Source organism: Fusarium oxysporum, chromosome I (genome assembly GCF_013085055.1).
Source record: "Fusarium oxysporum Fo47 chromosome I, complete sequence".
NCBI lineage: Eukaryota > Fungi > Ascomycota > Sordariomycetes > Hypocreales > Nectriaceae > Fusarium > Fusarium oxysporum.
This window is the reverse complement of record NC_072840.1, coordinates 4302592-4330488: the sequence shown is the minus strand read 5'-3', so window position 1 is coordinate 4330488 and position 27897 is coordinate 4302592. Positions and strand designations below refer to the sequence as shown.

General features: G+C 48.1%; 11 protein-coding genes across 11 annotated transcripts; 5 read left to right on the top strand and 6 right to left on the bottom strand.

Moving 5' to 3' along the window:
* Window positions 1-1646: 1646 nt before the first annotated feature.
* Window positions 1647-2604, top strand: FOBCDRAFT_6724 (uncharacterized protein). The gene is made up of 3 exons (XM_031182760.3): window positions 1647-1940; window positions 1993-2309; window positions 2367-2604. The coding sequence occupies exons 1-3, from the start codon at window positions 1883-1885 to the stop codon at window positions 2430-2432; spliced, it is 441 nt and encodes a 146-aa protein (XP_031043528.1). The 5' UTR covers window positions 1647-1882; the 3' UTR covers window positions 2433-2604.
* Window positions 2605-3645: 1041 nt separating this feature from the next.
* On the bottom strand, window positions 3646-4780 carry FOBCDRAFT_212551 (ribosome maturation protein). Its single transcript, XM_031182759.3, has 3 exons — window positions 4445-4780; window positions 4108-4231; window positions 3646-4049 (listed from the first exon to the last, which is right to left on the bottom strand). Exons 1-3 carry the CDS (start codon window positions 4603-4605, stop codon window positions 3993-3995), a joined length of 342 nt encoding a protein of 113 aa, XP_031043527.1. The 5' UTR covers window positions 4606-4780; the 3' UTR covers window positions 3646-3992.
* A 441-nt stretch (window positions 4781-5221) lies between these two features.
* FOBCDRAFT_174227 (uncharacterized protein) lies at window positions 5222-9196 on the bottom strand. The gene is made up of 7 exons (XM_059608490.1): window positions 8050-9196; window positions 7677-8003; window positions 7427-7621; window positions 7158-7376; window positions 6873-7107; window positions 6603-6824; window positions 5222-6547 (listed from the first exon to the last, which is right to left on the bottom strand). Exons 1-7 carry the CDS (start codon window positions 8833-8835, stop codon window positions 5697-5699), a joined length of 2835 nt encoding a protein of 944 aa, XP_059463895.1. The 5' UTR covers window positions 8836-9196; the 3' UTR covers window positions 5222-5696.
* Window positions 9197-11138: 1942 nt separating this feature from the next.
* On the top strand, window positions 11139-14806 carry FOBCDRAFT_6703 (uncharacterized protein). The gene is made up of 3 exons (XM_059612248.1): window positions 11139-11514; window positions 11573-11730; window positions 11801-14806. Exons 1-3 carry the CDS (start codon window positions 11397-11399, stop codon window positions 14429-14431), a joined length of 2907 nt encoding a protein of 968 aa, XP_059463894.1. The 5' UTR covers window positions 11139-11396; the 3' UTR covers window positions 14432-14806.
* Window positions 14807-14837: 31 nt separating this feature from the next.
* FOBCDRAFT_6702 (RTC4-like domain-containing protein) lies at window positions 14838-16827 on the bottom strand. Its single transcript, XM_031182755.3, has 2 exons — window positions 16033-16827; window positions 14838-15984 (listed from the first exon to the last, which is right to left on the bottom strand). Exons 1-2 carry the CDS (start codon window positions 16577-16579, stop codon window positions 14867-14869), a joined length of 1665 nt encoding a protein of 554 aa, XP_031043523.2. The 5' UTR covers window positions 16580-16827; the 3' UTR covers window positions 14838-14866.
* Window positions 16828-17086: 259 nt separating this feature from the next.
* FOBCDRAFT_212543 (Dynamitin-domain-containing protein) lies at window positions 17087-18727 on the top strand. Its single transcript, XM_031182754.3, has 3 exons — window positions 17087-17261; window positions 17318-17377; window positions 17430-18727. The coding sequence occupies exons 1-3, from the start codon at window positions 17223-17225 to the stop codon at window positions 18603-18605; spliced, it is 1275 nt and encodes a 424-aa protein (XP_031043522.2). The 5' UTR covers window positions 17087-17222; the 3' UTR covers window positions 18606-18727.
* A 288-nt stretch (window positions 18728-19015) lies between these two features.
* On the top strand, window positions 19016-20503 carry FOBCDRAFT_267688 (ribosomal protein S28e-domain-containing protein; the record flags this gene model as incomplete). Its single annotated transcript, XM_031182753.2, has 4 exons — window positions 19016-19076; window positions 19172-19255; window positions 19349-19387; window positions 20187-20503. 4 exons carry the CDS (start codon window positions 19016-19018, stop codon window positions 20501-20503), a joined length of 501 nt encoding a protein of 166 aa, XP_031043521.2.
* A 46-nt stretch (window positions 20504-20549) lies between these two features.
* On the bottom strand, window positions 20550-21231 carry FOBCDRAFT_6676 (uncharacterized protein). The gene is made up of 2 exons (XM_031182751.3): window positions 21004-21231; window positions 20550-20944 (listed from the first exon to the last, which is right to left on the bottom strand). The coding sequence occupies exons 1-2, from the start codon at window positions 21157-21159 to the stop codon at window positions 20597-20599; spliced, it is 504 nt and encodes a 167-aa protein (XP_031043519.2). The 5' UTR covers window positions 21160-21231; the 3' UTR covers window positions 20550-20596.
* Window positions 21232-21374: 143 nt separating this feature from the next.
* Window positions 21375-24124, bottom strand: FOBCDRAFT_284232 (uncharacterized protein; the record flags this gene model as incomplete). Its single annotated transcript, XM_059611653.1, has 5 exons — window positions 21375-22616; window positions 22710-23366; window positions 23403-23670; window positions 23778-23915; window positions 24111-24124. 5 exons carry the CDS (start codon window positions 24122-24124, stop codon window positions 21534-21536), a joined length of 2160 nt encoding a protein of 719 aa, XP_059463893.1. The 3' UTR covers window positions 21375-21533.
* FOBCDRAFT_6662 (uncharacterized protein) lies at window positions 24069-24582 on the bottom strand. The gene is made up of 3 exons (XM_031182749.3): window positions 24451-24582; window positions 24369-24400; window positions 24069-24310 (listed from the first exon to the last, which is right to left on the bottom strand). Exons 1-3 carry the CDS (start codon window positions 24529-24531, stop codon window positions 24187-24189), a joined length of 237 nt encoding a protein of 78 aa, XP_031043517.1. The 5' UTR covers window positions 24532-24582; the 3' UTR covers window positions 24069-24186.
* Window positions 24583-25722: 1140 nt separating this feature from the next.
* Window positions 25723-27897, top strand: FOBCDRAFT_125666 (uncharacterized protein; the record flags this gene model as incomplete). Its single annotated transcript, XM_031182748.3, has 2 exons — window positions 25723-26372; window positions 26424-27897. The coding sequence occupies 2 exons, from the start codon at window positions 25723-25725 to the stop codon at window positions 27895-27897; spliced, it is 2124 nt and encodes a 707-aa protein (XP_031043516.3).

Below are 27897 nucleotides of genomic sequence, written 5' to 3'. Positions count from 1 at the left end.
TTCGGGATCTCTCTGAACAAATGAAGCAATCCTGTTTCGAGAAGCGCTTTAATATGGGGGCGCAATGTCTCATAAGTTGTTAATGACAACCAACATGCTTTTGAAGATAACCAACACCAGATCTTCCCCAGATCCTCTTCAACCAACAACTGCTCGACAGGGCAAGTTGCCACAATGAGTGTGACGAGTGGTACAAAGCGTCGTGGTTTAAAAAAAGAACACCACATGCAGCGTTTAAGTGAGCAGGGATTAAAGAAGTGGTGGGCGGGAGAGGGGCCAGGGGTCAGGGGTCCAACAGCAAGTCAAAACACCGCAACGTCGGCTGTCCCAGCATCTGCCTCATGTGGTATCCTCCTAGTCTCATGAGAGAGGCTCGAGATTAAACAAGAAATTGGCTACTGATGGCTGTCGACCGAGAGATAGGTGGAAGAGTCTCTCGCTGAGATGAAGCTCATCTAAGGGAACGACGAAGTAATTGTATTCTCTTGGCTCTTCTCAAAGTTGAGTTGTTTAACTGGCTGCCCAGGGCTTCCTTTTAGCTTCATGCGACATCACTCAATCCCTGTCGCCTCTCTCTCTACCCGCTTCCCTTCTTCTCCCACATGGCCGCTAAGCACGCTCATTGGCTTGTGCTCTGCATCTAACCGCCGAGGTCATCACCAATTACCAGCCTTCACACCACTGCGACATATGAGTTTATCGATGTTTGACCACACCAGCCGTGGCAACGGCCAATCATGGTATCTCAGAACTGCTTGCACCCGCTTTAGCTCCAAGATGATGGACGTCGGTCTGTGTGACGAGCCGCTGCATCGCATAACTTCACATCCTAGCTCTCTTCTCCCCGCCTTTCCACTTTCCATCGCACCGCCAGTCTCCAAAGTCACCCACGTACTGCCAGGCGCTTCTATTTCCTGAGGCGAATACGTGAAGATGGCCCTGAGAAATGGCGTGGCTCGTGGCCCGACGGCCCATGTAGACCCTGGTTCATTTGTACATGAATGCATTGCATTGGCCTAGATTTTCATACCAAGAAAGAGGCGCATTTTGGCTGTCGTGGTTCTTTTCTTGGCCTTTTCTTAAAAGTCTCAGGCTGCCCTCCACTGCAACTTGCAGCCTCCCCTCCCAATCCCCGGTCCGTCTTGAAATCTGTGTCTCTTGTAACGTCTCAGAGACTCCTGAGTATCACCTCGACTGGTCATACAATCTTGCGACTACAATAACTTCGGGAAAGGAAGAAGCCGCTCTTGGATGAGACAGAATCAGCCTTACAATACCGCCACCGTCTCTCCCAAGGATAACCATACCGAAAATTCTATACAATGTCGCGCGTGTGCTTGCCACGATTATAGACCATACAGTCGAGTGCGTGGATCTGCCAACCAACTTCCGCGACATCTTCGGCTTCATAATCGTCCTTAAACCTTTCGCCCGACGCCAACGTCTCAAATCTCGAGCATCCGCTCTATCCTTATCCACCTCGCTCTCGGCTCAGCCTCAACCGTCGGGATCGACGACCTTAACACATTGGCTTATCCTTCAAGGGTCTCATCTCTTCCTTGATATCATCTGCCACTCGCCCACTGTTCTTCTTCTCTCACCATTCGCTTCTTTCTGTCTGCTGGCCTGACAGAGTTACTGTTCGTTTTAATACTTTCGTTGTTTCTTTTCCGTTCGCTCTCTTATACCGTATCGCCGCTGGCCGGTCTGTAATATCACACCGAAAAAGGACTATTGGCAGCAGTGTTTCGGTACTGTACGAATAGACGACAAGTTCAACGAGGGAAAACGAGACTGGTTACTATCCGCAAGGAAAGAGAAACGTTTTGGGAACAAGAGAAAGGCAACTTAATCTGGGCTTGACAATCAACATTCATTCATTATGGGAAAACTCATCAAGAATCACTGGGCCCGTCTCATTATCTTGAGCGCCGCAGCTTGTAAGTTGACCATGACTTGGACCGATCGTTCTTTACTTACACTATCTTACAGATCAGATTGTGGCTGCCATAGAGTGCTTCTTTTGGCCCAAGATCTTCTGGGACTTCCTTACGCGCACCCTAGATGGTGCAGTAAGACCGGTACCGGCTTTACAAATAATAAATCTACTCTTGGGGCTGGCCATGCTAGCTCTCGAATGGCCTCTCAACTTCGTCGCCGGCTCAGCTCTCCACCGCTCGCTAGAATTCCGACTTGCCATCCTTCCTCTCACAGCACTCAGTGCTGCTCTTATCTACCAAGGCACAAACGCCGCTATCTACTACCTCATCGGCATGATCGTCTACTTCTGGGGTTACAGCGAAGGCGAGGTTAGTGGCAACTACAAGCCTTGAGAAATCTACCTGTGACTAACATTAAATTTCTAGATGATCTGCGCAAAACCCTGGACTCTTCCTAATCGTGGGCGCAGCGGCGGCGTTACGCGTGCATAGTCGCAGCTTGCCATGATGGATGTATAATACTACAAAATACAGAACGGGGTATAGCATGACTTCTTAATTGAACGCCATCTCTAAACCTCGAATTTTACAAAGAGACACTGTTACACATATACCCTTTTGCGGCGTTTGGCGATTTTTCATGATATACGACCATCAGACCATTAGTACTGCGTGTGTACGACTCATCCTGCACCAAGGAGATTTCACTTCTAGCATTGCGTTTGTGTTTGTATTTGCATTTTCCATTTGCATGATCTGCGTGGAGGTGTTGGTAGACGGAGGATACCCTTGGAGAGGGATACGTTTACGGCCGTTTCCAGGGGAACGTCGTGCAATCAGGAGACGAGGAACTGGTCGAGTTGCGTGGCCTTCACGGGCTTGAGGACTTCCGGTGAGAGTCTGCTACAATCCCTGGAGCCAAGGGCACCCGAAATATAGATCTAATACTACCAAAATGTCTTCAAATGTTCCATGTCTGTTTCTCTGCTGTTGCTTCCTTGGATACCTACATACAAGCGTATTGAGCCAAGCCGAAAGGGTAACTCAGCTTGGTGATTCAAAACAGAGTAGAAACAACTAAGAGCCCTTTAAATATGTCGAAACCGGATCTGTTTGTGGATTTTGCCAAGTGGTGGTATTGGCTGATACTTCGAAACACTCCTTGTTTAATAGCGTTCTTTTGAATCATAACTCAGCTAGCTTATACCTTAGGTCCACATGTGAAAGCCACAGCACATGGACATGGAGTATGGTTCAAGATTATAGAATGAATGAAAAAAAAAAAAAAAAAAAAAAACATGTATAAACAAGAAGGTAGTATTTTTTATTACTGTATCAATGCTAGAGAAAACGAAACGGAAGTCAGTCAAATTTAAAGCAAGTAGTGGAAATGGCAGATGACAAGATGGCCTGCTATGTTCTAAATCACAGCTAATGAAATGGGTTTATTCGGTGATAAGTAGGGCAACTTGATTACTCGTGATTTTACTAAATCGACGTAGTCAAGGAGAGGCAAGAAAACTTATGACCTTTATCCTAAGTGATGAAAAGACTTACATAAGTTTAGTATATTTCAGTAGATCTTTAGACCTATTAATTTTAGAAGTTTTATTACCCCCCGAGGGTAGTCAATGAAGTAAAGAGAAGAGTGCGAGACTAATCATTTCCGCTGTTTTCTTAGCATCGCAAAGCGCTACACAAGTCGGCATTAATTTCAATGTCACCCGATTTCGGGCAAGGTGTGTGTGGATTAGATCGCGAAATGAATGCATTGCAATTCCCAAGGCTGGTTGTATATCATGAAGCACTATCATAAACTGCCCATCTCTCAGAGCATCAGATACTAGCTGATTCAATCAGCTGTCAACATGATCGTGGCTCAAGCTAACTGCATGGTGACAACTTCATCAACTATTTCAGACGAGTCTTAGTTGTTCACCGATAGCACCGCTCACTGCAACATGAGCCCTTCACTAGCAATTGCACGCCCAAAAATATGGCGGACCCCCCAAACGCCTGCTGTCCGGTACATCGTGTAGAATGTTGTTTCTTCTAGTGGGAGATCATAGGGCCCTTGCTGTCGTTCTTGGGACCTTGACGCTCGGGGAACTGTACGACCATGTTAGTCACGCGGCTAGGTAGGAATGTTTCATAAGAAGGACCTTACCTCTACGGTCTGGGTGTCGCCCTTCTCAAGAATCTGCTTGATGACATCATCGTCGACAGAGGTACCAAACTCGTTCTCAAGAGCGGCCTTTGAAGCAGCATCGAGACTTCCCTGAGCTCCTTGGCTATTGGAACGTTAGCTTATGTGTTATGGAATTGAACAATGTTTTGGTAATGGCTGGTAAAGGGAAGCTGAAGCCATGATCAGATGCCAGATATCTGGCAGGCCAATGCTGCACAGACTATGGTAGAATACATGACGCAGGACTTCCGTTTCCATGCTAGCCACGAGATTGCAGGGAAAAGAGGAGATACAAAGCGGGGGTGGCTTGACTTACTTGTGTGTCAGGAAGATCTTGAAGGAAGAAATGAAGTGAGCAAGAGGAATGCTCTTGTCGCTCTTCCACTTCTGGTAGGTCTCAACATCATCAATGAAGATGATGAAGTCGTCACTGCCCTTGTAGTGGACCTTAGTCTGCTGAGTCTCGCCGCGAGCCATTGTGATTGTTTATTGAGTAAGGGAAGTGGTAGTGGTTGTATTGGTGATGAAGAGTCGTCAAACGATTAGAGTGAGAGTCGCTAGGTAGAGTTGTTGATAAATGCTTATCGAAGCTGGATTGAAGGATGAAGATGAAGATGAGGAGAAGAAAAGGAATCGAGGAAGTGTGGTGCATTCAAAGGCTTAAAAGGAAGCTCAATGTGAGGAGCAGTGACGAATGTACCTTAGCTTGCTGGCCGGAAGCTACCTACGTCATACGTCATAGCTGTGCTCTCCCAAGGCGGGCAAGTGGGTAGGTACGTACTGCATCGCGGGGCTCTCAAGGCCCTCAGGCGGAACAGGCCCCACTATAGCTTGCCATGAGCATCAACACAGCCAATGAAGCAGCAAATTCCCGTTTGCTTGCCAGGCTCGAAGTTGCTCGTCTTGCTTCTACACGTTCCTGCATGCTTGAATCCACCGCGTACGTCACCGTATTTTGAGCACGAGGAAGCAAAAATACCCAAGCTTATGTGCCTTATGGGCTGCCATGTTGATCGATCGCGTGCTCCTCACGCCAGCCTACAACAATTTCCTTGTAAGGGATTGGCCAGGTTGCAGCGGATCCCGTGTTGTTCTCTCGTCTTCCACGCCAGGAACAAATCATCTTCTTTCTCGTTGCCTTGGCAAGCCATAATGTTATTTTCTGTGAATGCTGTCTTGGTCTGTTTCTCTTTAGGGGGGCATTGGCTTGATGCATGATGCCGAGGATTCAACTTCATGATATGTGCATTATCCAGTAAAGGCAGGATTACGACATCCCATCAAACTCAAGGAAACTGATGGTTTGAAACCAAACAATTAACATTAGGCGAGAATCCCCCAGCCTTAAAGTGCTATTCAGAAACCACCGAGTTAGACTACATAAGCTTACTAGAGTAACGTAACGATCGACTAGTTGGACATCAGTACCTTATTAGGTACCTTAGTGATGCTAATAATAAAATGCAATGCCTAGGTAGTTTCCCATCATCTTTGAACTGATAACACAGCACAGCTTTACTAGAGATGTATAAAACGTCATAGCCAACCAGTGCCCTCATAACAGTTTCTCACCGAAAGAATCTGCGAATGCCTGTGCACTTCTTTTCGTTTTTCGAGCTTTTCTCTTTCTCCCATGGAACATCTGTGCTCTGAATGGCGGTGGAATCAGCCAAGCGAGACAGGTTCTCCTTCGCAACAGAGAGTGTTGCTGTTCTGGAATCATTTGGTGGAGAATTGGTCTGGAGCCTGTTTGTGATACAGTCTTGTAGAGCTGATGTGTTTTCTGCCTCACTTTGCAGTTGCTTGTCTGAAATAATCTCAATCAAATCAAAAGGTTTGAGTTCAGATATCTGCGTGAGCTCCAGCCTTGGAGACATGTCCGATACATGATCATCCTCCTCGCTGAGCTCTCGAGTCTCTGGGAGCGCTGAGCCTTTACTTGCGTAGGAGTGTGAGCTCTCCTCACGACCAGCCTTGTCAAAGATGCCAAAGCCACTATCGCTTGAAAAACTGGTCTGGCGGGTCTGGTCTTCACTCGATGGGTCCTCGATCATTCTGCGTGACAAGCTTCCTGACCTCTTCGTCATGCTGGATACACTCAACTTTCTCATCACGGTTGATGCTGACCGCCTGATCATCTGCTCATTCCGCGAAATGTTCGTCATGCTAGGAAGGGGAAGGACATCTTGACTCCAGACGTCTGAGAGAAGCACCTCCAGCCGCGCTCTTTCACTTCGAGATGGTACCAGGACTGGCGTTCTGACTTTTGTTGACAACAAAGACTGTGAACGATGGAGGCCAGCTCTGGAGCTGGTACCACTACTAGATTTCATGGTACTTGTATTCTTGAGAATGACATGGCATGGCTCGGAGCTTCCCACAGATGCCTGATGCGTCGATAGGCTCCTCGCGATACTTCCTACCGCTGTTCAGTATGATCTAGTCTTTTCGTTATTTGGGCAGTGTAAACATACCAGGTCGTCCGAACACAGTGCCTAGACTTTGAATGCCAAGAGAGAGAAATATTTGAAGACCAAGAGATCTACCAACAGGCTCTTGACACAGAGGTTGCTGCAACCGGGTTCGCCATTCGTTCTCCTCCCTTGACGTACAAGCCGTCATTACCACCTCGTAAAGTTGATGATCGCTCTCGAAAACAAGCTTCCAAGAGAAGGGAGCTAGGTGGCATTGCAAGCCTACAAGATATGTTAGTTCCAGTCTCGGTTATATATGACATGCCTTACCGCGCCCATTGTCAGCATCTTCAACAGCTGAACAATGTACATCAATGCAGGCCAGAATCTTGTAGATAGGCTCAAACTTTCCTCCAGAGGCCAGACAAAGGACGTCTTTGTAGAGTAAGCAGATCATATACTGGCCGTCAACGCCGGCCGGTGACTGCCAACATACATGCAAGACTCCACACAACTGAATGTGACCAAACGAACGAACCTGATTTTTCGAATGCGCATCGAGTCTCTCGTAGATGGTTAGCAAAGATTCAATAAGGGAATACATATGAAGAATACCCTGTTTGGAAACACGATACGATCCTGCAATAGCCAGGTCTTTTCAAGGATGCTTTTCATCAAGTTATCCTCAGTTGAGCGATTGATCTCAGCTGTGGCCTCCCGGAGCCTCATTAGTGTAGTTTCAACTTCCATGTGAGAGTTTGGACAGTCGATGACTGGGGTGCACTTTAGTAGCTCTGCAAACAAAAGGGGGTATTTGCACATTCTTTGAATAGGCTGACGCTAACATGTCAGACAGTGAAGCAGATATGATCAGAGGAGCATACCTTAACAAGAAGATCACCTATGGTTCGAGCCTTTCTGCTATCAGACGATGGTGATGACTCCATAGTGAACGCGAAAGCCTCAAGCCCTTTCTGATGCAACTCCCATTCGGGGAGGTTTTCCAGAGCTGAAGTGGCGTCTTTGATCATCATCTCATACTTTGCACCATATTCCTTATACATGAAGAACCGATGCATCTAGATGCAACACGTCAGTACCTATCATGCATTGAGCTGCAAGACGGCAACTTACCCTCTTCCTGAAAATCTTGGCCGCATCTGCTGCTACCTGAGGCTCAGACAACACACCAGGCTCCTTTTCTAGTAACTGGAGGCTACCTTGATCGCCTGGGGCCATATCCAAACTTGACCATCGGCGATGTCTAGTTTTGGGATTGTTTAATTTTGAGGAGGATATGATAAGATGGTCAGCTTGGCTGTACTCAGAATCTGGAACTACCCTATGTAGTTCGCCGAGTATTTCTTCGTGGAGCTGAAGAATTTGATCGAGATTGTGATTGATGGACGAGCGTAGCCGCTCAGGTAAAGTTGGGAGAGCAGCGAGCAGGTTGATGTAGGTCTATTTGCTGTCAGTTGGCCTAACAGTAGTGCTGGGCTGAACTTACATGAATAAGGAAACGAATGTCACCAATATAACTTTCCTCCGTATTGATGAGCTCCTCGATGATCTGCCGGCGCCGCAGAGAACGCTGGACGGCAGCAACATCAATGCTGACCTTTTCGAACGGAATACTGTCCTCAGAAAACCTTGGGGCAGACAGAGAAGCTCGACTGCTTCGCTCAGTCCGTGACCGGCAATGTGAAAGGCGATGATGCCGGCGCGAGCGCGAGATGGCACTGGCACTAGCAATGCTGATACTAGCACTTTGAACTGCTTCGATGAAACCAAGCGAAGACCCCGAAGACGAGAGCCGACGACTGAGTCTGCGACGAATTGACCGCTGATAAGCTCCACTGCACTCGAGATTTTCCCATCCAGTATCTGGAGACCAAACTTTTCCGTGGTCTCTTTGACTCACTCGACGATGCAATGATCTCATCCACCTACAGAAAGGCCTCCGAAGCTTGACATTCTCAGCGAAAGATTGGTTGCATGGGATCTCTTGAATAGTTTCGACTTGTATCTGCGGACAAGAAGGCCTCGTGCGTGTGGTAGTTGCTCTTTCAGAACTCGCATGCTGGGTAGTGCAATTCAAGGTTGTGAATGTATTAATATCATCAAGGCGAAGTTCATCCAATCTCGACGGCAAATGAATGTCATATAATCTGCGAAGGCTGTCGTGGGAATCAAATCGTGATATATACGGAAAGCCGGCTGTCCAACTGAAATGTCTTGAAATAGGGATGCTACGAGAAACATCGGGCAAGACTGAAGGGTTCACGAGAGCCATGATGAAAAGAGAGCGACGAGGTAAGGTCCAAGAAATTAACAAAGTGCTGGTTCCAAGAAAACCCAACTACACCAAAAAAGCGGCTTCAGACGAGTCGTCCAAACATGGCTGTGATGATGAATGATGAAGAAGATGTCATGAATGGGATAGACCAAACATCAAAGGAGAGTCCAAAGCATCGAAACTCACAGAGGGGCAGGCTGGGAAACTTGCAGGAGGTCACAATCTATGGGCAAACCTACCTACCTTACTTACCTATCCAAGGTAATGGCAGGTAGGTGCGGACCGAGAGATACAGTATCTCGAGACATTCCTTCCTGGATGGCGTTTTAGAAGAAGTCATGCAAGAGCGATGAGCAACCATGCAGGTAGAATTCACCGAGAACTGCGTCCGAAACCAAAAAAAAAAAAAAAAAAAAAAAAAAAAAAAAAAGATTCTACCCATCCAGTCAGGCAGTCTTGTCTGGCCACATTGACCCAACTGAGATTCAACACCCATGATCCTAGGCTGTGGAATTGTACAGCCGGTGACAATGAGCCAGAGTATCACGGCTGGGAAGTGGTGATACAAAGAGGCGTCTGCATGGCAATTGGTGCAGGGCGAAGCTGGAAGCACTGAAGACGGGAATATTGATGCCCGAGTCCAGGAGTTGTGATGCAACGAGACCAAAAGGTCAATCGGATCAAGCCTTAAGCTCAGTATATGCTTTGACTAAATGATAGGCCAAAAGGTTCCTCCGTTATATGAAGCCGGCGTCATTACTTGCGGCCACGAGATATCACCAGCTCACGGCTGGCTGCAAACTCGTATTATTGACGGTCAAGGCCGAGGCAGCAACCTAAGAATCTCAGGGTTCTTTTGATGTGGCGGCGAGAGGCTCAGAGATCAGCGGCTTGTTCATATATAAGAGGTTGGGGAGGCTGAAAGAATCTGAAACTGCGAGCATGATTGTGTGGCCATCTTGTTCGTGGCTTGATGGATGGACATGGACAGTGCATGGTAGTATTGAGAAGTTTGAAGAGCTCAACTTCTTACCACGAAGTTAGTACAGGAGATATGATATTTTTAGGATTGTTTGCAATTTGTCATTGATGTTCCCAAACAGCAGATGATGTGTGTTGTATTGTGTTTATGATTTATGAACTTGCCAGTTGTTAATGACATGGATCCCAACCCAGTAACGCATTGCCGTATCCACGTAACAGCCGAAGTGAATGATTTCCTTTCAATGAATTTTAATGAGCGTGGTAGTATGATGTGGAGAAGCGTGCCATAATGCACCGTGTCTGACATCATGATTAAGGCCGACACTTGGCGGAAATAAAATATCAGATGCCAGATCAAGCACATTAGATGACAGTGTTGTTTTATATTAAATATCTATATCTGGAGAGTAAACTGGTCACGGCATAAATGCTGTTACGGTTTAGATATCTAAGCAATCCTTAACAATGTATGATTCATGTGAGAAGAAAGTATCCTGAGAGTATTACACTTGACAGAAGTTATCTACTACACAGAGTCGAGCATGATGTCTTGTTCCCCCACGTAGAGGCTGTCATGACCACCAACCTTTCTCAGCCAAGCCCTATTTCGAGTCAGTCGGCGATACCGGGCCGGGATGGAATGGCTTTGACCTGAGAAGCTTACGAGTATCGCATATCTTCGTGGATAGATATGTAGTCAGTCTCCACCGACCCTCTGACTTACCCATACTCACCTTCAACTTCAATTGGTGAGAGCGGCTTATTCGGCAATCGACAACTTGGCATATATGCTCGGCAAGTAAAGACTCAACTTGTATCTTGTCGTGATGTAAGGTGTAAGCTAACTGGCTCGGCATCGTGGCGGTGCTTGCAGAGCTAGACCCAACTAAGGTAAAATCGAGCTGGGGTTTCTCGGCTGGAGAATAGTCTTGAATCGGTTTTCAGGGGACTGGTGCCTGGTTTTCAGGAGGGTTTACAGTGGTCCTCCCAGATTGTGGGGATGCGCTACCGTCACGCTAGAAGACAGGAGAGACATGCCGACTGCCCGAGACGGAAACGAACACGTTGAGCTTTTCGACCATGGAGAAGCGCCTCGACTTGAGAATTTCGAACGAAGGCGGAAGCGGAAAAGTTGATAGTCTCGCGACTCAGATTCTGTCTAGTATCTTAGTCCGATGAAGCAGGTTTCACAGCAGACTCCACCATTAGTAAGAATAAAATCTGTGCTGCAAGGTTGGAGGTTGCCACGTGCGTGGGCCCTTTCATCGCCTTGCCTCTCTAGTCTTGACAAATCTACCTTACTGTAAACTGTTCCATGACAGGATTGGAAACCGGTGATTAGTTTATTGCCTCCGTGTCTTTTATCTTTCTCTCCTACACTTTCTTTTTCATCCAGGTTCTAGTCTACGTGTTGTCATTTTCTTTCTGACGTCTGCATTACCCTCCTTTCCTTGCTTCAAGATTAACGAGACCCTTTCTCTCTCTATTTCGCAAATCGTCTCGCTGTCAACTTCTCGGTATACAAACTTGATTCAGCTTCGTTCCGAGCGCTCGCGTTGCGCATCGCCTTCACCATGGAGAGCGCGTTCGCGAAACCAGTTGGCGATGTCCTCGCCAACTTCAACGTCAACGAGGCTACAGGCTTGAGCGACTCTCAGGTCACCGAGCTACGCAACAAGCATGGGCGCAACTGTACGTCAGATACTCTCGGTAACCCCGCCACGTTTTTGAACTGTCTAACTTTTGGTAGCTATTCCTGAGGAGCCTCCTACTCCTCTGTGGGAGCTTATCCTAGAGCAATTCAAGGACCAGCTAGTTCTTATCCTTCTTGGTTCCGCCGCTGTCTCATTCATTCTGGCACTTTTCGACGACGAAGAAGGCTGGAGTGCTTTCGTCGACCCAGCTGTTGTAAGTACAAATTCGCTTTTTCGATCCTGTCTGTTTCTTGTTGAGCAAACCATTGACCTGTCTCCCATAGATTCTCACCATTCTCATTCTCAACGGTGTCGTCGGAGTCTCCCAGGAAAGCAGCGCCGAGAAGGCTATCGCCGCCTTACAGGAATACTCAGCCAACGAAGCGAATGTGGTGCGAAATGGTGGTCATGTTTCACGAGTCAAGGCCGAAGAGCTAGTCCCCGGCGACATCGTCACAGTCTCCATTGGTGATCGTATTCCTGCCGATTGTCGAGTTATCTCTATCGAAAGCAACAGTTTCTCTGTCGACCAGGCAGTTCTCACTGGAGAGAGCGAGAGCGTCGGCAAACGCGCCTCTACCGTTATCGAAGACGAGAAAGCCGTTCTACAGGACCAGACCAACATGTTGTTCTCCGGAACAACTGTTGTAACTGGTCGCGCTCGAGCTATTGTTGTTCTCACAGGCCCTAACACCGCTATCGGAGATATCCACGAAAGCATTACTGCGCAGATTTCGGAACCCACGCCCCTGAAGCAGAAGCTTAACGACTTCGGCGACAGTCTAGCCAAGGTTATTACTGTCATTTGCATCCTGGTTTGGCTCATCAACATTCCCAACTTCAATGATCCTAGCCACGGCAACTGGACCAAGGGCGCCATTTACTACCTCAAGATTGCCGTCTCCCTTGGTGTTGCTGCGATTCCTGAGGGTCTGGCCGTTGTTATCACTACCTGCTTGGCTCTTGGAACGAGAAAGATGGCTGCTAAGAACGCTGTCGTCCGAAGCCTCCCCTCTGTTGAGACCCTTGGGAGCTGCAGCGTCATCTGCTCTGACAAGACTGGTACTCTGACCACCAACCAGATGAGCGTTAGCAAGGTTCTACATCTCAACGAGGACGGTAGTGGTCTAAACGAGCTCGATGTTGAAGGCACTACCTTCGCACCCCGTGGAGCCATCAAGTCGAACGGTGTTGTCGTTCAAGACCTCCCCAACTCTTCTGCTACTATCCGCCAAATGACACAGGTAGCTGCCATTTGCAATGACGCTCAGCTTGCCTATGATTCTCGATCTGCCACTTTCTCCAGCATTGGTGAACCAACTGAGGGTGCTCTTCGAGTCTTGGTTGAGAAGATTGGACCTTGTGCCCCTACCGATACCCGCCCTGAAGATTGTGTTCATTATGCCAGCGCAGCCTACCAGAAGGAACTACCTCGCCTCGCTACGTACGAGTTCTCCCGGGATCGCAAGAGCATGTCTGTCTTGGTTGGTAAGGGTAATGATAAGAAACTCCTGGTCAAGGGCGCTCCTGAATCCGTTATCGATCGCTGCACACAAACTCTCGTTGGCTCCAATGGCAAGAAGGTTGCACTCACCAAGAAGATTGCAGACCGCCTGATGAGCGAGATTGTACGATATGGCAACAACGGTCTTCGAGTCATCGCTCTCGCCAGCATCGACAAGGTGGCTGAGAATCCACTTCTGCACACTGCTTCTTCTACCGAACAATATGCCCAGCTTGAACAGAACATGACTTTCCTTGGCCTCGTCTGCATGCTTGATCCTCCCAGAGAGGAGGTTCCCGGCGCTGTACAGAAGTGCAAGGATGCTGGTATTCGTGTTATCGTCATCACTGGAGACAACCGCAACACCGCTGAAAGCATTTGCCGCCAGATTGGCGTTTTTGGTCAGCATGAGGATCTTACTGGAAAGAGTTACACCGGCCGCGAGTTTGACCAGTTGTCTCCTAGCGAGCAACTTGAAGCAGCTAAACGTGCCTCTCTGTTCTCCCGCGTTGAGCCCAGCCACAAATCTCGACTGGTCGATCTACTTCAATCTCTTGGCGAGGTTGTTGCTATGACTGGTGATGGTGTCAACGATGCCCCTGCTTTAAAGAAGGCCGATATCGGTGTTGCGATGGGTTCAGGAACTGATGTCTCTAAGCTGGCTGCCGACATGGTTCTTGCTGACAGCAACTTTGCCACTATTGAGGTAGCCATTGAGGAGGGTCGTTCCATTTACAACAACACTCAGCAATTCATCCGGTATCTGATCTCGTCCAACATTGGTGAGGTAGTCTCGATTTTCCTGACGGCTGCTCTTGGTATGCCCGAGGCTCTCGTTCCAGTTCAACTTCTTTGGGTCAACCTCGTCACCGATGGTCTGCCTGCCACCGCTCTGTCTTTCAACCCCCCCGACCACGACATCATGAAGCGTCGTCCTCGCAAGAGAGATGAAGCTCTGATTGGCGGATGGCTCTTCTTCCGTTATCTCGTCATCGGTACCTATGTTGGTCTCGCTACGGTTGCTGGCTATGCTTGGTGGTTCATGTATAACCCTGAGGGTCCCCAGATCACTTTCCGCCAACTCACTCGCTTCCACCACTGCTCAGCTGACTTCCCTGAAATTGGCTGCTCTATGTTCTCCAACGACATGGCCAAGGCAGCTTCAACGGTCTCCTTGTCTATCCTGGTTGTGATTGAGATGTTCAACGCCATCAACGCGCTGTCATCCAGCGAGTCTCTCCTCACTTTGCCTCTTTGGAAGAACATGATGCTCGTTTATGCCATCGCTCTGTCCATGGCTTTGCATTTTGCCCTCGTCTATATTCCCTTCCTTCAAGGCCTGTTCTCCATCGTGCCTCTGAACGTTCTGGAATGGAAGGCAGTTGTTGCCATCAGTGCTCCTGTTGTGTAAGTTCAACTTGCTGCCTACTTACTTTATTGTCAACTAACTCGATACAGACTTCTCGACGAGATACTCAAGGCTATTGAGCGACAGTTCTTCATGCAGACAACAACTGACATTTCCCTTAAGACAAAGAAGGAACAATAGAACGGTGTGGATAGAGAGATCGGCGATGAAGACCTGGCGAAATGTCAGCATTGACTAGAATCTACATGTATCATATTCTGGCCAGTTCAGAGAGCTGCGATTAGACCTAGATGGCCACATTGGCCTCCGATATAACGAGATCCAAATTTCTGCTTTCATGCCATTCAGTAAACGAAGAAAAAAGTATATAAGCAAGCATGCAACTCATCGGACAAGGGCCATGAGCATTGTTGATTCTTGATGTATTACATATGTATATAAATATCTATTTGCCGGTTGTATTTTCAAATTCAAATGTCATGTTTCTTCGTTGATCAGCTCACCAAGAGCCTTGCTCTCCTCCATAATCTCTCTAGCCTCCGAGGCAGACACATCCATATCCTCCATTATCAATTGTACAGCAAGTTCAGCAACCAACACCGACTGGATAAAGGCTGCGGAACCACGACCGGCGATGACACGATCTTTTGTAGCATTCTCTTTTAACGATTCACCAAACTCCTCCACAAGGTAATCGCACATAAGTTTGCAGCCTCTTGGGCCATAGTAACCTGGGTTGAGGTTGCCCTCCTTCTTGAGTGATCTGGCCTGGCCTGTTTCGATTTTCTCTGCCAAAATATCACGGAAAAACGACTGTTTGCCATCAACAATCTTGGTCAAGTATGCTCGATGGTCATCCAGTCGGCGTTCAAGACGGCTCCAGTCAACATGAGGATAGCCTCTTTCACGCCATGTCTCCATGGCAGTTTCTTTCTTGTGTTTAGCACAGAACCTTGTTTGCATCTGCACGTTCAGTCTCTTCCCCTTGGAATAATCCTTGAGTGCCTGTTCCGATACGAGGTCCCCACACCACGGGCATTTCGTCGTTACATCTTCCAAACTGTTCTTGTCTGCGAGGGACTCCTCATTGATAGTTCCTGTGTCGCTGAGCTCATCTGGATCTGATAAGACTGGCGATGATATGCTACCTATATCGCTATTGCTGGTCTGCATGCCATCAATCTCGGCTGGCGCAACGAATGTGGCTGGTTTGTACTCGGGCGTCTTAGGTCGGTCCCCTGATTTCTTTGGAGGGTATACCGGATGCCAGATACCCGTTCGATTCTGAGATGACAAGCGCGACTTGCGAGGGCCGTCTTGCGAAAGTTTGGTGGTGTGAGCTACCTGGCTTTTTGTTAGAGTAGCGGATAAACCACGGCTCGTGGGTTTTATTTCTATCTTCCCTCTCTTTCTGGGGGTCCCCAAGTCATCCTGTGGTACAGGTCTCAAAGCAACCCCCGACTTTGTGGGACTACTGAAAGATTCTTGTGAAACAGGTTTGAAGGTCGGCTTTTCTTCCGTCTGGGAGCTATGTAAGAAGTCGTCTTCTTCGGTCTTCTCATGTATAAGCTCGCCCTTTGTCACTTTTGCCTCCCCTACAGACAGATTAATAAGAAAGTGACACAGTCGCCAGTTTGACGAACCTTTCATTACTTGAGAACTTTGCGAGCCACGAGAAGCTTGCGATCCTCGAGGCTGTGAGCTCCCATATTTTGCTTTGCTGTTGCCTGTATTGGTAAATCCCCAAGTGTCTTTGAATTGACTCGCTGAGCCATTCCCGGATTTGCCGTCAAGTTTCCTTCGTTTCACGCTCGAGGAAGATGTTTCCGCATGATTTCCCGCTGTCGATGTCTTTTCTTCCTTCTGGTTCACCTTCCGAGTGACATTCCTACGACTTTTACTGCTACTCGGGTTGCGGAAGGCTGTGCGCCTGATATCTCCACGAGCTGAAGTTTCTGGTTCGGAATCATCAGACTGCTCGATGGGCGTTTGGTCCTGAGAACCACTTAGTCTCAGCCTTAAGTCTGCGGCTGAGGGTATATCGTCTTCGATCTCATCTTCGGAAGACATGGGTAGAGCGTTGACATCGTCAGGTTGCTGTTCAAGCTTTCGCTTTTCACAGCCACGAATCTGGGAAAGAAGTGGCGGTGGTTTTTGGTGTCTGCTTAACCCCGTCACTCTGCCAGCCATTGCAGATCGCTTCTCCCTTTGAGAAGCCTAGATGGAAAGGTAAGGGTTTTGAAATGAACCTATGTGTAGTGGTGAGAGATTTGAGGTTTGGACGCTTCCGAGGGAGAAGGAAAGAACCCCAAAAGCTAGAGCATCGCCATAAGCCGTTTCAGAGCAAAGAAAGAAATCAAAAGAATGTGAATGTATGAGCCAGGATTTGATATGGCGCCTTCCTCCTTAACAAACAACCTATCAACTGTGTTTGTTCCTTCCTTTACTGGCCAGGTAAGTTCACTGAGATGTTGGTGGAATTCCCCACCCGCCCAGTCAGCGCGCGTCTGATTAAACGCGCCTGCGCCCTGCAGTCCACCTCTGAATCCCTAGGTAGGCAAGGTCTAACGCCGTCAGGGGATAAGTAAACAGTGGGCATTAGCGCTATTGGTACGCTAATGGTCAGTGCTTCACCACTTCGGAAGCCGAAAAGGGATATAACTGGACAGTGCTTGGTTTCACTGCCATTTCCATTGTTGTCAGAAGCGAAGTACAAAGTGATACACCTTCACCTTACAATAACAACAAGCTTGTGTCAGAAAAAAGCCCTGTAATTAGAGGTCCTGGTTGAAGTATCAGTTGGCTCCTACCCAAATCTCCTTTACTAGTGGAAATGGCCCTCAACCGGAAGTACGCCGCTCTTCCAGATCTGGTGAGTTGTTGCCTTTGGCACAAAGAGAACTCAAAGATGCTAACAACCTTACCTAGGATTCCGCTCCAGACATCTATGAGACCCCGGAGCTCACAGATGACAACTCTACAGTTCCCGTAAGCTTCTTTGTGTTACAGGTACGGTTGGTACCCATTAACATATCTATAGACAATCACTGGTCGAACCCATTCGGACGACGAGTTCTACGATATCGAGGATGAGACGCCTGGTATCTCTCGATCCCGGCTGCGAATAGATGAAGCCCGTTCTCGCTTTCTTCCCACCGACGTTGACGCGAACGGAGTCGACTTCTCGGACCGAGTTGACGGAAAGCGCAAGTCGTACAAGGTCTCTAGCCGAAGACAAAGAATACTGCAGGACGGTACTCAGGAGCTTGGCGATCTCTCTGACGACGACGACGATGAGAGCCTAGAACGCCGAATTGCCCGCCTAAAGCGCGAGGTGGAAGAAGCAAAGAACGAATATGCAAAGCGAAAAGCAGAATCACAAACAAAGGAAGACATTGACGCTACCACCGGTGACGACAGACTGACTTCCCTCAGCCAAGTCCTGGACGAGATATCGCAACCCATCGGTCGGCCAACTTCGATTCGGATTCCAGGGACGAATGCAACTTCAAATTCTGAAGAGAAGACCGAGGCACCTACAGCAGAAGATGCAACTTATACTTTGATGTACGAACCTACGTATGAACAAAGCCATGCATTAGCCAAGGCAACTGATTTCGACCGTCGATTATTGATGCTGGAGAGGGGACTTGGAATCAATGCTTCATTGATGCCAGAGGCTGATGCTAATGGTCTTCCTCGTGCAATTCTGCCTACTTTGGACTCTATGAACAAGCAGATTTCTACGCTCGCCGAAGCTTCTACAGCCAATCTGGATGCAATCAGTCGGCGTGTACGAACACTGGCCCAAGAGCAGGACAAGCTGAATGACTCTAGGGAGAAGGCCAGATCATTGAGAGAAGAGCTTGGTCGAAATGGCTCTTCAGCTCAGAGTGAAGAGACTGAGCAGGAAGCCAAAATCAATGCGCTGTATGGTATCCTCCCGACGATTGAAAACTTGACTCCTATCCTGCCACCTCTACTGGATCGACTTCGTTCACTGAGAGCAATTCATTCGGATGCTGCCACTGCGAGTGAGACATTGACACGCATTGAGAAACAGCAAGCAGAGATGGCTACGGAACTGAAGCAGTGGAACGAGGGCCTTGTGAAGATTGAGGCGGCTGTAAAGGACGGCACTGTGTCTATTGAGAAGAATAAGCAAGTTATGGAGGAATGGGTCAAAGATTTAGAGGAGAGGATGGAAGATTTATGAATAACGATGCGTTGATCTGATACCCCAGAAAATAAGCCAAATAATCGAGGAAACGAACCAATTGAGTTGTTGGTATCCAAATAAATAAAACATATAATCTTTTTCGCCTCAAACAAATCTCATCATTCATGTTTTTGATACATGTTGTGGCCATCTCGCTCATGGCGCCCCAAGCCGCGCCACGTGGCTGAGCGCTATCGGTCCAACTGTTAATCCGCTCGTGGGGTAAGGGCTTTGGCAGTTTGACACACCAAATTAATTGATTTGGCAAACGAAAAAAAGTTCATTCTTCCTTCAGCTCACGTTCGCGACCACCGCCCAATCCACCCAAATTCCCAACAGTACGGCTTCTCCTCGACCCATCGCGCTTTCTATTCTCCTCCAGCTCACCAGTTCTTCAGGTCGCAACAATGGACGCCTCCAAGCAGCCCGTCAAGCTCGTCAAGGTCACCCGAGTTCTCGGCCGAACCGGTGCGTCTCTCCCCGAAATTTGATATCGATGAAGCAAGATATTAGAAGGCTCGAAACGAAGGAATGAAGAAGGGATTTTCTGACTAGATGGATAGGTTCTCGTGGTGGTGTCACCCAGGTCCGCGTCGAGTTCATGGACGACCAGACCCGATCGATCATCCGAAACGTCAAGGGCCCAGGTACGATTTGATTCTCGAAGCCCCCTCTAGCGCTTAAACGAGGGTTCAGAGTAGGAATACAGGATTACAAATGCTAACGTACAACCACCACAGTCCGTGAGGACGACATCCTCTGCCTCCTCGAGTCCGAGCGTGAGGCCCGACGACTACGATAAATGTGCATTCGGGGGAGCATGGGGTTCTTGAAAGACGGTCAACGACGGATGGTCTATGCATGCTAATGCTATGGCGTGCGCGCCTTGTATTGGGACTGGGACATTGACCTGGAGCTGCACATGACACTCCAGTTTCATTTGTTAGAGGAGTCACACGGACGGATCTGGTCTGGCATAACGAAAAAATCCCAGAACAGTTGTTCTTCTGCAGTATTGGAATCCGAAGAAAAGTGAAATTCATTTCTTGTTTTCTCCGTGGTATTCTCCCTCTGTTTCAACAGCTCCGATCCTTTCGAAGCGAAGCGAAGCTCAGTTCAGGCAAGAAAAGATCATACCGGGAGTTCTCCAATCAACAAGTGCTATGATAAGATCTCAACGACCTTGGAGCTTCAGCGTTGACCTGGCAACTGGAGATATCATACCTCTTTTCTTTTCTGACAATCTGCGTCTCCATAACTAACCTCGCTTCACATTGTGAATTCTAGTCACGTGCAACTTCTCTGACCTCAACTTAGGCGGGGCGACCAGAGGAAATCTTCAAAGTTTCCTTCTTCCACCTCCAACAATTTTCTTTCCACAACTCAAAGCTCTCCCAACTTTCTTGGTAAGTCAACACATTTATTATTATGCAATTCTATTTGGAATGATGTTTTTTAGCATGTATTACCTGAAACATACATTGATGTACCTTTTTATCACCAAGATCTCTGATCCAAAACCTCATTCACCACTTGCTTTTGAACTCTGTTTCTGGCCACTGGCTAACATACCAAAAGAATTTTCTAGCCACCTCGCTTCCACAATGTCTTCGGTCCCTAAGCCTCCAACCGGACATTTCAATGTTCTTTACTTTGCCAGTGCTAGCTCTTTCACTGGTAAGGACTATGAAGCTTTGCCGGCCACGATGCCGCTCAACAAGCTCTTCACCGAGCTCGAGTCCAAGTATCCTGGCATGAAAGCCAAGATCCTCGATTCCTGCCTAGTCACTGTCAACCTTGATTATGTAGACTCGCCTAGTGAGGAGGATGCTTCAGACACAGTGATCCAAGAAGCAGACGAAGTGGCTATTATCCCTCCCGTCAGCTCCGGTTGAAGGATATCGAGTGTCAGTTGCAAAAATCGCTCGGTGTCTGTATCGTGACTCCTTTAAACCTCGTAGTCATGGGTCGGTCCTCGAGATTTTATCCTAGGGACCTCCATTATCCGGCCAGCTTCCTGGTAGTAGGGGTTCAAGTTCTCCAGCTCGGAACCACGTCCTTGCCCAACGTTGATTCCGTAGCCGCCACCAACCAGAATGCTTCTTGTGGTACTGCCAGAACCACCGGATAGCTCTCACAAGGCCGACCATGAGCGAAACAAAGACCAGTGTTGATATAATGGTGACAATGGCAGTGAGACTCGTGATTGACGAAACCTGGCACCCGAGCGGCTTTGTCCGTAACTCCCAACGTTCGGCCCAGTGTGGACAGACATTCTCGTTGTAAGCTGGTGCGAGCAACGGGATGTTGCTAGTATTCGGTACACATGACCATGTCTGTAAGTTCAATGAGTATGTACTACTTGAAGCGATATGGTTTGCAAATGAAAGCCTACAAAAGGACACCAGCCACATTGTGAAGCTGCAAGACAACCTTTGCATGTTTGATGCTTCCAACATCTTAGGAAGTGTTCGTCATCATGGTTCCCATACAAGGTGAAGTTGGCTCGCGCAGCCTGAATGTCATATTGAGACAACCGCAAAGAATCCATAGTCTTTGATTAAAGGCGAGGGTCTAGTGATGTATCAAATTGACTATAATGGCGACACCACGTTGAGTTGATGTGCTTATCATAAACTCAAAAAGAGGCCGAGAATTGAGGTTGAGCGGGGAAGCATCATACGTCAACCCCTGTAGCCACTCAAACGCACACCATGTTTGAAATCGATGCCTTAGGACTATCTACTTATAGCACAACTCTTTATTGCCTAACACATGACTGAACGAGAATGCCGCAATCATACAAACCTTGGTGAGGGTTTGCCGTTTTATCTAAGCTAAGTGTAACAATGTATCCGTTGCATCCAAAGACACAGGAATGACTGAAACTGGAGGAATGAGTTCCTACGCCTCATTCACCAATCATCAGACCATGGCGCGTTCTCTTATCTGTCGAGATTTCCTCGCTCGTCGCTTCACCTCCCTGATGTCTGCCCGCCTTCTCCTCGACCTTTCTTCCTTCGATTCCCGCACTGGTTCGTTGCCCAGACTCTCAAGCGGCATGAGATCAGCCAGAAATTGTCGAATGTGTAGGCCAGTCTTCTCATGGATAAATGAATCAATCTGCTCGTTGCAAGCTGCCGAAGACGCAATATGGAGACCCCTTAGCACATCGCGATCTAGGACCCTATCTTGGTCATAATCTTGATTGGCTGCTCGAAGACTTCGAATGGATGATGTTCGCTTTGGTACGTTTGGTCGTCCAATCTTTCGACCGGAAAACCCTCGTGAACAGACAGTAACATGATTTGGTGATATGGAAGAGCTTCCATACTTGGTTCTCCTGTCCGATGATACCTTTGCTTTATCTTTATCAAGTATGTCCTTCTTCAGTGTAGATGGTGAGACATCATCAACAGACAATCTGCAGCTTTGTTCTGTAGCTGTTGATGACGGATCTGGGTGAGGGGGTTCTGGCAAAGGTTTACTGGACTTTTTTGTGGGATGCAATTGCTGCGGGACAAGAACATCAGCACTTAAGCTATGGCAGCTTCTGGGACGAGGTTGCACCAATATCGATTGCTTGATATCTCTCGAGGTCTGCACTGGTCTGATGCAGGGGCTCTCCTCTTCGTTTCCTTGGCTACAATTTCTGTATGCACAAACGTTGTTTTTTGCACGGGGGTGGTGTTTATTTGAGGATGGGCCAGCATTATCTTGGACTACCGATTCCAACGACACGCTCGAGCAGATCATAGGTGTCCCTCGCCCAGTGAAAAAAGCCCGGTTTGATTGTCTCATCCTTTGCGTGCTTCGTACAGCTGGGGAAGTCGATTTTGTCTTCCGTTTATCGAGGTTCTTTCGCTGGTTCGACCTTCTCTCCAAAGATGTGACATTGGGCCATTCGGGATATGTATGCATTCGTGGTCTGGGAAGCTTGGCCGTAGGTCCTGTTAAAGCCTTCTCGTTGAGGGATTCTGAATATAAAGGTTTCGGTTTGTGTGTAAGCTGCAGACAATTCTGATCACTACTACATTGACACAGATCTCCCAGTTGACAAAAAGGGGAGCAAGTCTGGGGCACTTTCTGCTCAGCTTTTACCTTCTTTCTTCGATACTTATGGGGTTTTGGCTGGTCCACCATTGCATAGCTGAACTCGCCCATGTCTTTTGAGACCGGGAAAGGGATTTGTGTACTTGAACTAGGACACCCTGCATTGCCATCCATCTGGAGGAGATGCTGTTGTTCGACATGAGATCGCGGTACTTGGTTCATCATTACTCTGTGTTTGCCAACAGGAGAACGGTGGGGGGAACGTTTCTTTTGATCTTTTGAAGTAATTGCAAGACCGGCAGCTTTAAACTCCGAACGAAAGGGCAGAAGAGCTGCTATCGTATGAAGGCTTGTGCTAGAACGCGGGGGGGTCGGAGTAGGTATCGGTAGGTTGCATTTTGCACCCGACTGCTCAGCATATCTCTGCAGCTCTTGAGTGAATCGATTCAGAGCTTCCCTTTGACTCGGGGTTCTCGACTCGTTTTCGAGGCTATCCGAGGTCTGGGAAAGTAGCTGCTGAGTGTCACTTCGTCCACGAACGGTTGTGTCCTTGATTGATAGCATGTGTAGTTGTTGGGCTATATTTCTCGAAATGGCCTCCACGAGTTCGTCGTTTACATTCTGGTGACCTTGGGCGACAGAGTTATTGCTGAAGACATCTGTAGCATGACTGTGCAATGGTGCAGGACATGCGTCTGCCTCCGTCTCGGATAACTAGCCTCTGAGAGTCGAATGAGACACTTTTTTCGGAGGTGCTGAGATACCGACCTCGGACATATGCAAGGGACTGACATCTCGACGAGCGTCCTTTGAAGATAGCGAGTCGTCTTTAAAGAGGTATTCGGAGCTCGAAGATATATCACGTCTTGGCCGTGTGTCACGAGTAGGGCAGTTTTTGTGCTGCTTTCCTGATCCAGAGGCGGCGGAATCAGACTCAAAATCATCCATCCAGTCTTTTTCACCATTGTAGTGCATTTCCACGGCGCTATCGTTCGCTCCTTGAGCGTGACTAGAATGGTTTATTGGGACTGTTATATATGAAGTTGGATCGGGTGGTGATGAACCCGATCGATGGCCATGGTGTTGCTGGTTTGTGCTCTGGTACCTTACACGTACAGTCCGTCGTGGTCTAAAAATGGTACGCCCACGAGCCCTTGAGCTGTCGCTGACAGAATGAGGTTTGCGTGTGCTGGGCAAGTGTGAGTTGCGAGAGCCGGGGTTAGATTCTGATATGACCATTCTGCAATACACGAGCTATAAGGGTTTAAAAGAGTTGATTGTATGAGAGAAAGGAGGCTTGGCTATGTCGGTATGGTAGAGTGATGATACAATGAGTTTGTGCTGATGATGGATGAGAGAATTCTGGCCGAGGTAATGTTGGATTTGTGAGGATTCCGAGAACTTGCTCGGCCAAGTATTGGAAGGTACTATACAGGGTGATAATTATACATATCTTGCCACATTGCTTTAGTCGAATACATCCAACTGAACATTGGAGTGAGAGGCAGGAGCCGCTGGATGCCGCCTATTTTATGTCTTTGATGCCTGGTGAGCCGTAGACCTCAAGTTGGCGTCGTCCTTTCCGTAAGAGGAATTCAATAGCGGCAAAGTCGCGCTTATCGATAGCCAAGTTCCTAGAGAACTCATGTCTATTAGAGATATTAGAGTATTGATAACTAAAACCCCATAAGTTTGGGAGAAGCCCACCTGGCAAAGCTCTCAAAATGTGAGCGAGTTGCCTGAGTCCGATGTCAGTCATAGAGATCCCGAATGAATAATCCGTTCATACTTGTGGCTTCTTTCGACTCTCTCTTAGGCAGTTTCTGTAGAGTGCGAGGACCTCTTTTTGGAGTCCTGAGAGGCGTGCCATGTTTGTTGATTGGTTTTGGTCGAGGTTAATCACGGTCGAATAATTCAGGTGTTGATGTAATCACTAAAGTCGAGATGCCTTTGGCTGGGGAAATATTGAAGTATCATTGTGGAGACTAGATCTACCTTCGGTATCTACCCACTAACTCTGGGGTTCTGGTCGATTGTCTTGTGAGACCCCAAGGACAAGTAGATAGATATCCATCCCTATTACGCCAAGTGATAGAAAATAGTTCTACAGGTGCCAACTATCGAACTGAGATCATCAATGCTAACAACTTCCTTTATACTTCTGACATGGCCAAATCATGATGTGCCTGACTGAGGTGCGGAATTACAGGCGGAATAGCCACCAACAACCAGGGGTTCCATTACCTACACTGCACCTGGTATCTTCCACTGTCAACGCCCGATCTGCGTTGTACTGAAACTCATCCAACCACTTACAGCTACACCAAACCGCTAATATTAGTATCGCCTCACCCCTTTCAGGCTACAGTTCTCCCACTTCAGACCACGCGCACCTTTCTAAGGCACGCTAGGAATATGAGCTGAAACTCGGCCTCGTTCCTAATGGTCCTCTAAACAGCGTGTGCCACTTCGCCCGCTTCTGCGGCAGAAATCCAGACATGGCCAGGCAAATGCGAGCGTGCCACGGGATGGGGCATCTGATTGGCCACATGCCATTCTTTCATCAGGATCTTGCTCCATCCCCAAGGCATTCCATGGTATGGTATGATAGCCTCTCTCCAAGACTGCCTCCAGGGCTGACTCTGAGCCTGGAAAGTGCCTAGTTGAGCTAGCGATGTGACAAATTGGCCATATCATGACCCTGAAGAGAACTATTAGGCACTGGAAACCCCTTACCTACAGACGCTCCCATGCTTCCTGAGTTCAACCAACATATGGATGGTTGATTAGCTTACACAGGGCCACCAGGATCGGGTAGGTTGACCTGCAGATCTAGGACACCTCTCTACTCGTCAACTCGTGTATATTGCTTTCTGTCGCATGATCAACACTATCGACCCGTTCGACCCGTCAAACATATATTGTTTTGTTTCTTACTAGAGGCATTCTCTATCCTTGACCGCTCCGGTCGACGCCTTTTATATTTTTATCCGGACGAGAGGGTGCTTTCATGTCGACAACAATAACAGGCATGGCAGGGTTGAGTCGTGAACAACCCCTCATGCCTGGCGCCTTCGGACCTGAAGATTACATCGATTTTTATGAGGACCCCTTCGGAGTTCTCGACGGCTCTGAGACTTCTGGGGAAAAGCAAGAGCAGCGAGTTTCTTGGGCGGTCAAGAAATTGCCCAATCTTGATATTGTTGACCTCGACTGGCACAAATACAATCCACCAAAGGCATTGAGAAAGGCACCAAATATCACGTCTCAAGTCCTTCTCGACGTACTTCAGTCTTCAGTTGAGAATGTTAACGCAAGAATTATTGAAGAGGATCGCCAAAAGAAGGAAAATGAGGAGCAAAGAAAGCAAGAGGAGAATGAGAAGGGTAAAAGCAAAGAGCCTTATCTGCCCATCATTATACCTACCGAACCTCTGGTCGAGGAAAAAACGAGTCACACCGTACCTCCCCCCAAGATTAAAAAGGAAATTCTCATGACAACTTTTGGTCCTAGCGTTGTCACCAAAGCCGATGCAAGAGCTAACAAAAGACGCCTTTTTGCCCTTCGCCGTTTCTTCCAGCGCAGTGATGAGCGAGGTGAGAGTAGCGCCACGGGTGCCGCTCTTGGAGCTTTGCGAGAAAAGGTTGCAGAAGCTGAGCATGCTAGTGAAGGTCTCAGCCGGTTGACTAAACTAAACTCCGTCGAGGAAGTGTGAGTTCTGGTACCGTACATGAGGTTCCCTTACTAAATACCTAATCCCAGGGAATGTGTGTCCTGTCTGGACGACTTTCATCCTAAGGACGTCATCAAAGTGCCTTGTCATAACTATTGTCGCGACTGTTTTGTTCGCCTGGTTACTGCTGCATGCCAGAATGAACAACAGTGGCCACCCAAGTGCTGCCTAAACGAGATACCCGTCAAGACCGTCATGCGTTTCATCCCTTCCGACCTGAAAAAGACATTTGAGGAACGATCTAAAGAGTGGGAGCTCCCCGTCGGCGACCGTGTTTACTGCAGCAATCCAAACTGTAACCTCTGGATCAAGCCCAAGCGGATCTATCCCGGGAAGCGTCAAGGAATATGCGATCGCTCTCATGTAACATGCACGTTATGCCGTGGGCCCGCTCATGCTGGAGAGGATTGCCCTCAAGATGTCGATATGAGTCTCACGAACCAACTGGCCGAAGACGAGGGTTGGAAGCGATGTTTTAACTGCAACGCCTTGGTTGAGCACAGGGAGGCTTGCCAACACATGACTTGTAGGTGTGGCACCCAGTTTTGTTACGTTTGCTCTCGACGATGGCGAACTTGCACTTGTACGATGGAGGACCTCCAGGCACTGAAAGAAGGGGTTGTTTCTCGACGCGCAGAAAGGCGTGCCCAAGAGCTAGAGGAAGCCGAGGAATTACGGCATATTCTTCTGCAAATTGAGGAGTTTGAGCGTGAAGAAACTCTCAAGGCCGAGCTTCTACGATTGGAGCAGGAAAGATTAGAAGAGGAACGCCGGCAGCGTGAGCTCGAGGAAAGAGTACGGCAGGAGAGTATCCGTCGGAGGGATATTGAAGTCAAGTATCAAGAGCTGAGGATCGTGCTCGATGAGTTGCATGACCTGCAACAAGTATTGCTCGATGTTGACCAAGAAGAGGAGGCTGAGAATATGATTATTAACATCAGAGCTGCAAAGCAAGAGTTGGAAATGAAACATGGGACAGAGCTGTCCGACTTGAAGGCACTCGCACTGGCGAAGATGACTGAAAAGGAAAACTCGCTGAATAAGGACTTCCGAGTTCGAGCAGCGGAGGAGAATGAGCTTGAAGAAGCTTACCACGAGCGGCTCAAAACATATTGGAAAGATAAGGATAACGGAGACCAAGAGGTTGAGAATTCAATGCTCGCTCTCAGAAAGCGTATGGATCAGAAACACCACGCATGGCAGAAGTGGAAGGCCGACCAGCTCAAGGTTTTGGAGGCCAAACTCGAAGATAACAGAACATATCGTGAGGAGCTCATGTATAGCGCCAAACACCGGCTAGACGACTCTTGTAAGGAGAAAGAGGCGGAGATGATGAGGCGTATGGCAGCTGAGAAGAAGTGGCTTGAGGCTGTGATACTGGAGAGAGAGAAGCTGCTGAATGAATGGGAGGCTCAGGAGGTTGAAGGTGATGCAGACAGCATATTTGCGGTGGAGTCAGAAGATTCTGGGGACGGTCACTATGTTATTGCCACGGCATTTTAG

What these genes read in the sequence shown, in the direction of transcription:
- FOBCDRAFT_212551 (XM_031182759.3), bottom strand. Translation starts at nt 4,605, where the DNA reads ATGGCTCGCGGCGAGACTCAGCAGACTAAGGTCCACTACAAGGGCAGT. An exon ending in AAGATCTTCCTGACACACAA is followed by an intron (nt 4,232 to 4,444) that starts GTAAGTCAAGCC and finishes ACGTTCCAATAG; the next exon opens with CCAAGGAGCTCAGGGAAGTC. An exon ending in GCGACACCCAGACCGTAGAG is followed by an intron (nt 4,050 to 4,107) that starts GTAAGGTCCTTC and finishes ATGGTCGTACAG; the next exon opens with TTCCCCGAGCGTCAAGGTCC.
- FOBCDRAFT_6724 (XM_031182760.3), top strand. Translation starts at nt 1,883, where the DNA reads ATGGGAAAACTCATCAAGAATCACTGGGCCCGTCTCATTATCTTGAGC. An exon ending in TATCTTGAGCGCCGCAGCTT is followed by an intron (nt 1,941 to 1,992) that starts GTAAGTTGACCA and finishes ACTATCTTACAG; the next exon opens with ATCAGATTGTGGCTGCCATA. An exon ending in GGGGTTACAGCGAAGGCGAG is followed by an intron (nt 2,310 to 2,366) that starts GTTAGTGGCAAC and finishes TTAAATTTCTAG; the next exon opens with ATGATCTGCGCAAAACCCTG.
- FOBCDRAFT_6662 (XM_031182749.3), bottom strand. Translation starts at nt 24,531, where the DNA reads ATGGCACGCCTCTCAGGACTCCAAAAAGAGGTCCTCGCACTCTACAGA. An exon ending in AGAGTCGAAAGAAGCCACAA is followed by an intron (nt 24,401 to 24,450) that starts GTATGAACGGAT and finishes CATCGGACTCAG; the next exon opens with GCAACTCGCTCACATTTTGA. An exon ending in CATTTTGAGAGCTTTGCCAG is followed by an intron (nt 24,311 to 24,368) that starts GTGGGCTTCTCC and finishes TATCTCTAATAG; the next exon opens with ACATGAGTTCTCTAGGAACT.
- FOBCDRAFT_6676 (XM_031182751.3), bottom strand. Translation starts at nt 21,159, where the DNA reads ATGGATTCTTTGCGGTTGTCTCAATATGACATTCAGGCTGCGCGAGCC. An exon ending in AATGTGGCTGGTGTCCTTTT is followed by an intron (nt 20,945 to 21,003) that starts GTAGGCTTTCAT and finishes TTGAACTTACAG; the next exon opens with ACATGGTCATGTGTACCGAA.
- FOBCDRAFT_212543 (XM_031182754.3), top strand. Translation starts at nt 17,223, where the DNA reads ATGGCCCTCAACCGGAAGTACGCCGCTCTTCCAGATCTG. An exon ending in ACGCCGCTCTTCCAGATCTG is followed by an intron (nt 17,262 to 17,317) that starts GTGAGTTGTTGC and finishes AACCTTACCTAG; the next exon opens with GATTCCGCTCCAGACATCTA. An exon ending in ATGACAACTCTACAGTTCCC is followed by an intron (nt 17,378 to 17,429) that starts GTAAGCTTCTTT and finishes ACATATCTATAG; the next exon opens with ACAATCACTGGTCGAACCCA.
- FOBCDRAFT_174227 (XM_059608490.1), bottom strand. Translation starts at nt 8,835, where the DNA reads ATGGCTCTCGTGAACCCTTCAGTCTTGCCCGATGTTTCTCGTAGCATC. An exon ending in TAGGTGATCTTCTTGTTAAG is followed by an intron (nt 7,377 to 7,426) that starts GTATGCTCCTCT and finishes TGTTAGCGTCAG; the next exon opens with CCTATTCAAAGAATGTGCAA. An exon ending in AGATGCTGACAATGGGCGCG is followed by an intron (nt 6,825 to 6,872) that starts GTAAGGCATGTC and finishes CATATCTTGTAG; the next exon opens with GCTTGCAATGCCACCTAGCT.
- FOBCDRAFT_6703 (XM_059612248.1), top strand. Translation starts at nt 11,397, where the DNA reads ATGGAGAGCGCGTTCGCGAAACCAGTTGGCGATGTCCTCGCCAACTTC. An exon ending in CAACAAGCATGGGCGCAACT is followed by an intron (nt 11,515 to 11,572) that starts GTACGTCAGATA and finishes AACTTTTGGTAG; the next exon opens with CTATTCCTGAGGAGCCTCCT. An exon ending in CTTTCGTCGACCCAGCTGTT is followed by an intron (nt 11,731 to 11,800) that starts GTAAGTACAAAT and finishes TGTCTCCCATAG; the next exon opens with ATTCTCACCATTCTCATTCT.
- FOBCDRAFT_6702 (XM_031182755.3), bottom strand. Translation starts at nt 16,579, where the DNA reads ATGGCTGGCAGAGTGACGGGGTTAAGCAGACACCAAAAACCACCGCCA. An exon ending in AAGTTCTCAAGTAATGAAAG is followed by an intron (nt 15,985 to 16,032) that starts GTTCGTCAAACT and finishes ATCTGTCTGTAG; the next exon opens with GGGAGGCAAAAGTGACAAAG.